At 41.2% G+C, this 8,290-nt stretch overlaps 1 protein-coding gene across 1 annotated transcript in view; it reads right to left on the bottom strand.

Moving 5' to 3' along the window:
- Positions 1–8,290, bottom strand: part of LOC109470138 (EH domain-containing protein 1-like) — a 12,594-nt gene that overhangs the window by 3,892 nt on the left and 412 nt on the right. The window contains exons 2-5 of the mRNA XM_019768920.1: positions 7,843–8,270; positions 7,157–7,379; positions 5,607–5,795; positions 10–360 (exon numbers count right to left, since the gene is read on the bottom strand). Of these exons, the coding sequence (XP_019624479.1) occupies positions 10–360; positions 5,607–5,795; positions 7,157–7,379; positions 7,843–8,270 (1,191 nt within the window). The remainder of the gene's footprint in view (positions 1–9; positions 361–5,606; positions 5,796–7,156; positions 7,380–7,842; positions 8,271–8,290) is intronic.

Genomic DNA, 8,290 nt, shown 5'->3' on the forward strand with positions numbered 1-8,290 from the left:
TGAATGTGCACATTTACCATGAAGTGCTGGAGGTGTAACCAACAGAACTGTCCTACAAAATGATTTTCCACATCGGGGCTTATCATTAAGTATAAACCACATCCCACTCACCACACTGAGCATGTGGTCCACCTTCTCGATGAGTTTGGGTTTCAGGGTGTGGAACTTGGAGAAGTCCATCTGCCTGAGCTGCTCCTGCATGCGCTCGATCTGCGGGAAGTCTCCGATGGAGATCTGCTGCTCCCGCTGGATCTGGTCGTACACCTTGTGGAGGTTGTCAATCAGCTCCTTCTTCTTGGAGTCCTTGCCGAACACCGACGGCATCTGGGCGCGAAGGTGGCTGATGATGTAGGCATGGACCTGCACAACACAGAGACAGTTAGGATACAAAAGTACATGTAGTCATGTACCGTAAATATTCATTTGAACCTTTGTTTCTACATTAAATGCTCAAATCAAAAGGTGATTATATAACACTCTACATCTACAAAAGGTGACTGATGGTGTAAGCATAGACAACAACACAAGCATATCCTGCCTGATAGACAAGATAAGGCCATAGTGGGCCAAAACAAACATCTGCCACATCCTCACGTCGAAGATTTGTCGATTTTTTTCACGCTTATTCGAAAAAAAATTCTGATTTTCCAAAAATTAATAAATGTACCGTGCAAAATAAGAACGTACGGGGTGGACGTTCGGGCCCAAAAAAATAAACGTACCGGTACGTTTATTCGGCAGATGAGAGTACTGCTGTTCTGAATATACTTTCTTTATCAGCTGGAAAGGCTTGAGCTGCTATCCCATGTACCTGTTTGTGTATACTACACACTTGATAAACCTCAGTATTAACATAACTGTGCTGCCACACAGTGACATGAAATATGCAACTACCATTCCAGATGAATAAGATTCACTTAACTGTCAGACCAACATGTTTGGTTTTAACATGGCTTTTCAAAGGCTTCTGATGACTAGGTTGGTTATCCTTGGTCACTTGGTCAAATGGTTTCAAATGGACAATATGTAGAATAGCACGCCGGCAGAACGTAATGCGCCTGCGCAGAACCCTGCATTTTTGCGTTTTGCGTTATATTTTTGGTCAACGTTGCATATCAGAATTTTGACTGTTGCAAAAGATATCTTTGCCGACACCATTTGGAAACTACTGTCGAAATGCTGACCTTGTATGAGTGAATACAACCTTATATCAGACATTCTGCCGACGTGCTATGTACAATACATTATGGGTTTTGTGCAGGTGCAGTACGTTCTGCCAACATGCTATGTAGTAGTACATGTATATGGAATACAAGTTTATCATATCACACATTGTGACTACATCAATAATTCATTGTATTCATCGATTGATGTAGCAAACTGGATAAAATATATTGTGTAGTGGTCTAAATATATGCAATCCCACTAATAGATAATTGTAAGCTTGGGGGTTCAAATCTCTGCCTAGCTACAACAGACAACACACCCCTTTGTGCAGACTGAAGGATTGCAGTCCTGATAAAATTGATAAAATTTTATAAACCATCAGTCCTACATCTAAGGACCTCACACTGTATCACGTTCATGTAACGTTACCCAACAGCTTCAACTGCTGTTCTACATCACTTGTCAGTTTACCACATTTGTGATTCAGAAGCTACTTGTGTTCCAGTGATTAATCAGTTTACTGCCCAACTTTCACACATGCAGCTTGGTCGGCTGAAAGCTGTGAATATTTACACTTGAACTTGATCACAGAGGACCCTGTGTTTACCTCAATGTCATCAACCCCACCCATAAGGAGTGTGCTGGTCTTGGCAGGAAGCATCCTGGTCTTGGTAGGATGAAAAGAAAACAGGAACATGGTCTTATAAGAAAGCTGCATGATTCTTAGAAGACCTTCCTGTTTTTTTTCATCCTGCCAAGAATCATGCTGTTTTGTCAACCAGGATTGAAAAAATGCTTGCCAATTGAATTTTTTAAAGCCCAGTCTGGCACTCTGAAACACATGTATTTAGATAAGTTGTGTGAAATAACAGCTATTCTTAGAAAGCACTGCCACCGGGTATTCTAGCAAATGCTTTCTCCTACCAAGACCTTAGCCTACAGCAAAGAAATGATGTCGACCTTTCCAAATATACTTCTTCTAGAAAACATCCTGCTTCCAAGAATCTGTGTTCTTTCTGCTTTTTTTTGTGACATTACTTCTCATTGCAATGTTGAATCCAACACTATATATAAGCCTGTACAGTACGAACCACAGTACTCATGAGATACAAGAGATCATCAGTCACTCTAAGGGGTCACCAGTGTCAGAATGAATGTTCTTCCAACATACCAATTTGCATTTCTCCCTCTCTGAGCAAATATTAGAGCCGTGGAGCCTCCCCACATGTGACTGTATGTAAGGACACACACACACACATACACAAGCAACGTCCTTCAGACAACAACGGTTACCATGTACGGGGCTCACAGGTTCCGCCAACAATACTGGTACGCAATGAGGGAAGTCTTTCCTGTAGCGCTGTCTAACGCATGCACAGAGGAAGCCTGCTGATACGAGGTCTGGTTGCAACTTTGAAAGGTAGGAAAACTTTTAACCTTTTAGTGTTTTGGAAGTTGTGTTTTAGTTGATTTGTTATATGTGGTGACTGTTTTAGTACTGTTTGTGTGGTAAGGGATACTGTAAGTATCTATGTTGCAGATGTGTTTGTCATAAAACATGGGCGAAAAGGCAGGCAACACAGCAGCAGAAGAAGTTGATACTAAATCTTTCACGCTGGACTTCATAGGACTAAATGTTTGCCAAAAAAAAACTTGAAAAGCTTTCTACTAGTGGCTTTCCATATCTGAATGGCAAAATCTCCAACTGAAAAATGTTCTAGATATAGGTTGTTGTCTAGAAATTTGTACCTCCTTGACCTTTATATGCTTTAAAGTAAAGGAGCAATGTGATTTTTTTGTGAATTCTACTAGAACCACACAAGTTCCAAGGGAATAAAACTAAACTAAACATCTTCAATAAATGTTTAAAAAATCTTCTTATCAATGATGAACAGCATGGAAGATTGGAGAGGTTGGTATAACTTGGTCAACTGTTGATTTTCAGCTTTCTGCATTAATCACCATCTCAGAGTGTCATGTATTCCCTCCCATTACTAGTAGTTGTTTACCTTGCATACTGGAAAATCCTGAAACATCAAGAATGTTACTGAGCAGCATTCTAGTTTCAGCCTCAACCAAATAGGTAATAAACTGTGTTCTTTTACAAATGGGGAACGTTAACAATAAGTAGATGTACTTGTTATGGGAACTTGAAACAATGGCTGCACGTATGTAAGCTGTTACTTGTCCAAGTTATGTGAGAAGCAGTGTATGAGGTCAGTTAAGACCCAGTTTGGTGACAGGGGCTCGAAGGTGACAACTGTTAGTTTCTGGACTGTCAGGGCTCTGTGTAGCAGTTTGCTGGGACAAATAATACAGGGGTGAGAAATTCAGAGGATAGCAAAGTGGTTAGTAGTATGACTTGGTGAGGAAACTGACTTGGTGCAAGTAACTTCTGGAAGTTTTGTTCATTTCTGGAATTGATAATACTTTTATTAATAGATAATATTTAAAATTCAATCTGTTCCTATGATTCATAATGATTCCTATGATCATGCATCTCAGCTTGTTACACATTAAAAGTTTTTTTCTACTACATCCAAAATTTTGCATAAAAAAAAAGAATCTGTATTGTAGAAAAATATTTCCAGCCTTGACTTCCATCTCCAAGTATGTCAAATGTGATGTTTTGCATTCAAGCTTAGCTTTTCTTGAACAAGCATGAATGTAAACACATGCTTACGGATCCCACAGTTGCTTAGTGTAACCCTTACTTGGGGAAAGTTTTGGCCAAGCCCCAACTTTTGGCTGTAATAGGAATCTATCAGGCATGACTGATCAATATCCACACTCCTTATCAGCAAATCACAGAGGAAAATGGGTTTTCAGCCAGAGAGGAACATGCAAATGAGCCTAACATCAGCATCATGTGACATGTCTGTAATATAAACACCAGGGTCTCATACCCAGTAGTACAGATAAAGTTACTTATACTTCTAAGAATATAATACTAGAGAGATTCAACCTCCAGAACATGTATTTTTTTCACAGTATTGACTTCTTTGAAACAGCTGCCATTCATACTGGAGATAAAATCATCTACCCAATGAATAATGATCATGAATAATGATAAACCCTATGAAAAACAATTTAATACCCATATAATTATGAAGCATTAGAAAAATTAGACATGTCATTTGAATTTACTGTGGAAGGGATAGAAAAGTAAGATACCCATTTGAACAATACATGAATCTGGGTAAAAATTGATCTTGGCAGAGGAAGTAATCATCTAGAAGATTTACTGGTCTTGAGTTCCCTCCAAAAACAACATTCATGCAAGTCTTGGTTTTCTACCTAGAGGAAACTTGACCTTGGCAGTGGAACCTCCACCAAGGAGACCGCGTAAAGGAACCCAGTGTTCAGTAATGGATGGGAGCCAACTGATCTCCTGTAAGTCATTAGGGCTACCGTCTGTCACACATCCTTCTGAGGAATTATACCACCTACATAAGGGACAGTACATGTGCTTCTTGGAGAAAAGGAAGAAGAGGGCATCTTTAAAGGTGAGGGTGTTGGATGGGGAAAAGGGGTAAAAAAAACTTTGAACGGGATAAAACTGAGTGGGCATGCTGATCTGTAACCTAGTCTGACCCATTTCTCAGCAGCACCTGCCTGGCCTGGTGGGCTGATGAAGGAAAAGTTGCATCATCCTTTAGGGCTGGTTTATACAAGTTCAGAGGAAGACTGTATGTAAGTCTGAAAACAACCTCCCAAGTTTCAAGTTTAATTTTGCAGGTCCAAGGACAAGGAGAGTGGATTTTCCTCTGTTTAGTTTTCCTGGCTAGTGTGGCTTTGTTTGAGTGGGAGGAAGGGCCTCTGCTACAGCCCATGTGTCCTGGGATTTGACCTATATCAATCACAGTAGGGAAGATCTAACACAGACACAACCTGTGGCTACTGGCCAAAGATCTAATTTCTGAGACCATTGAGTGGAAACAGGAACTTACAGAGAGTGAAGGCTTCTAGCCTGGTATCCAAATCTATTATGACTGCTAAGTCTCCGCGAATAGGTTGAAAAGAGACCCAGGCTGTCGGGCAGCTTAATAGCTTTGGATACCAAGCTAGAAAGTTTCAGCATACTAAGCACAGGTCAGATCTATCAGTCCTAAGGATTTACTCCCGGCTGTATCTCAATCCAGTCTTAGCTTACAAGATACAGAAAACTATTCTACCACTTGTTATAACATGAAAGAGAGATGAAATATACTCAGATAAATATGGTTTGATGTTTAAGGGACATTCCCCAAGTTCTTTTCAATAAGCACAATAAACATTTGACCGTGGCTTAACTTAGATGCCTTATGGACTGCAACTTTTTGAGGCAACAGGCAAGTCCAGCAAATGACATCAGTTCTCTTAATTTTCTGTTCCAGACATATGATCACTAAGTTACTGGATCATGTATGCTAACAAAACTGCATTATAATCAGCCTCACCTTAGCCAGCCTTGCTCTCTTGATGAGGTCGTTGAGTTTTCGGAGCGCTGCGTTTCTGGGCAGACTCTGCAGGTCTGCGAACAGGTCGTGTTCCTCCGCCTCAAACAGTCGTCTGTTGATGTCGTACTGGAGAGGCTGGTCCCAGAATGAGCCGATGTACACACGAGCTACCTCAGGAGTGTTGATAACCTACATGTGGAAAATACAACAAGTTAGACAGCCATGCAAATCATGTTTGTTCAGTAATAAATCACTTTCTAGACAAGAATTGATTTATTAGTGACAGAGCTGTGTACCTGTACATGTACCTGTACAATACTGAAACAAGTTTGGCCAATTACATGTATTTTCTGTAGCCAACAGTCTTTCTGTGGCAGATTGTCTTCTCTGCAGAATTCACATATTAGTTCAGTACAGTAACTTAGTAAGGTTTCATATTGTTGCTTTGGAAGAGTATGCCTCCATCTATGCTGATGCATCTATTTTTTTTTATAATCAAGTACTTTATACATATTACTACTACTACTTTTATACTTGCCTAGCAAGCATCCAAAGTTCTGGTGTTTTCTAATTTATAGCTTACAGCTACTGTGTAAGGATCAGTCCTGTCCACTGACATATCAGGTCACCAACCTTTGACCCCATGGGCAATTCATTTATTTAATCTCCATATTAGGTTATAGGGCTGTCACAGACAAGGGCGTGGCTCTGTCACATGGGTACAACCCTAGTTTGGGTAATAGGTAAACAATTAAGGGTGCCTTTGTAAACATCCTGAAAAGTCATGTTCACTTGCACTGTACAATATTTAACCCATTAGGTTCCTATGAGAATGTCCAGTATCATAGTGGATTGGATTACACAGAACTGAACCTGTTCATTCCAAACCTCATCTGGTACACATTTTCAGGCATAGCTTCAATCTTAGATACGTGTCCTATGGGACAGATATGTGGGTCAATTTGGATTTTTAACTTACTACGGAAGATCTATATTATATATCATACTATATCACAATGGCAGGAGCTAAAGTAGTTTACTTTGTGAAAAAATGTTGGCTTTCCCTGTAAGACAAATAGAAATTGCTTATTTATGAATTTCAAAGCTGTTTCCATAATTAATATCCTGTCTGTCTTACTTCCTGGTTCAAGATTCAACTTTCTGCTTCACACTTCCTCAAAGTCACAGTTATGACAGAGCCACGTTGGCACCTAGTCAGTGTTTGTCATGTTTTCACCCACATGAAGCATAAAATCAGGAAGTCATGTTTCATTCACTTTCTCCAGGAAATAGATTAACCAATCAATAAAACTGCACCTGCTGTCTATAAGTATCTACCTTCAATGTAGATACAGATAGATAACATTGGTATACATTTGTATAACGTTACACTTACATTTGTACAACAGCCGTTTGACAGAAGTAACACACCAGCTTTGTAGACTGATTATCTACCACCAAGTGTTGTTTCAGTTACTAGTATCTAAGGAAGAAGCCTCTACTATTTTTATTTACAATTTACACTCTTGTACACTCCTCCTGTTCCTCACCTTGCCTAGCGACCACATGAGAGCTCCATACACCCTCATCAGCTGTTGGTGGTCGATCATGTCAGATTTGTTCAGCACAATGCGAATCTTGTCGTCATTTCCCCGCAATGCCTCGATACCCCGACGGAACTCGTCTGAGATGTCGAGCTTATGGGCGTCGAACAGAAGGATGATTCGGTCCACGCGCTCCGCAAACCACTCTAGTACACCAGCAAAGTCATACCTGGAAAGGTCAATATTTCAGATTTTTTAAAGCTGCCAATTGACAAGTGAAATGTTGCCCAGTTCTTAGCCTTGCGATGTAACAGTGTGGTTGGAGGGCAATAACATTGTTTTTATTTTTAAAAGTTTCCATAACGAACATACAGGCGTAGCTTGATAATCTGATTCATTTAACGTTACCAAGGCCATTTATGATTTCAACTGTATCTTCAAGAGACTTTACTTGTCAGGACGTTGTGTTGTTGACATAACAATCATTGAGGCGTGCATCTCATATTTTTGTATTAGTTCTGGGGGCTTATAGCGTGGTTAGAGGTATTTTCATCAAGGACAGTATGCAAGGAAGCTGTGTGTGTTTACGTCTGAAACTCTACCCGTCTAGTGGCGGCATGGCCACGTCTACACACTACACACTAGGCCATACACCTGACATTTACACACACACGCCCCACGGTCATGCCTACCCTCTGGCCGTCCTCTGCTTCTCCCCTGACAGGATCCCGGGCGTGTCCACGAACGTCAGGCTCTCCAGCACCGGGCTGGGCAGCTGGGAACACTGGAACCTGTTCAGGAAGGCGTTGCCGAACTTGGACAGCGGGCGGAACTGTTTCTTGGGGTCCATGACGAGCGCGTTGCCCGGGATCACTCCCTCCGATTCACTGTGCATCACCGCGATGAAGCGGTCTGTCGTGGGCTCAGGGCCGATCCGTATGCCCGGGAACTCCCGTTCTAACAGGTATCTGATGAAGGTGGTCTTACCCGTCGAGTACTGACCGACCAACAGCACCATTGGCTTCGCATCGAAGTCCGGATCGTCCAAAGCCGGCGAATGGAAGTCATGGAACTTGTAGTGCTCCTCTAATGGGTAAAGTTTCTCCCTGTAAACCTGTTTCAGCCCTCCACGACATTCCC

Source organism: Branchiostoma belcheri, unplaced genomic scaffold, assembly GCF_001625305.1.
Source record: "Branchiostoma belcheri isolate BF01 breed outbred unplaced genomic scaffold, Haploidv18h27 scaffold22, whole genome shotgun sequence".
Lineage (NCBI taxonomy): Eukaryota > Metazoa > Chordata > Leptocardii > Amphioxiformes > Branchiostomatidae > Branchiostoma > Branchiostoma belcheri.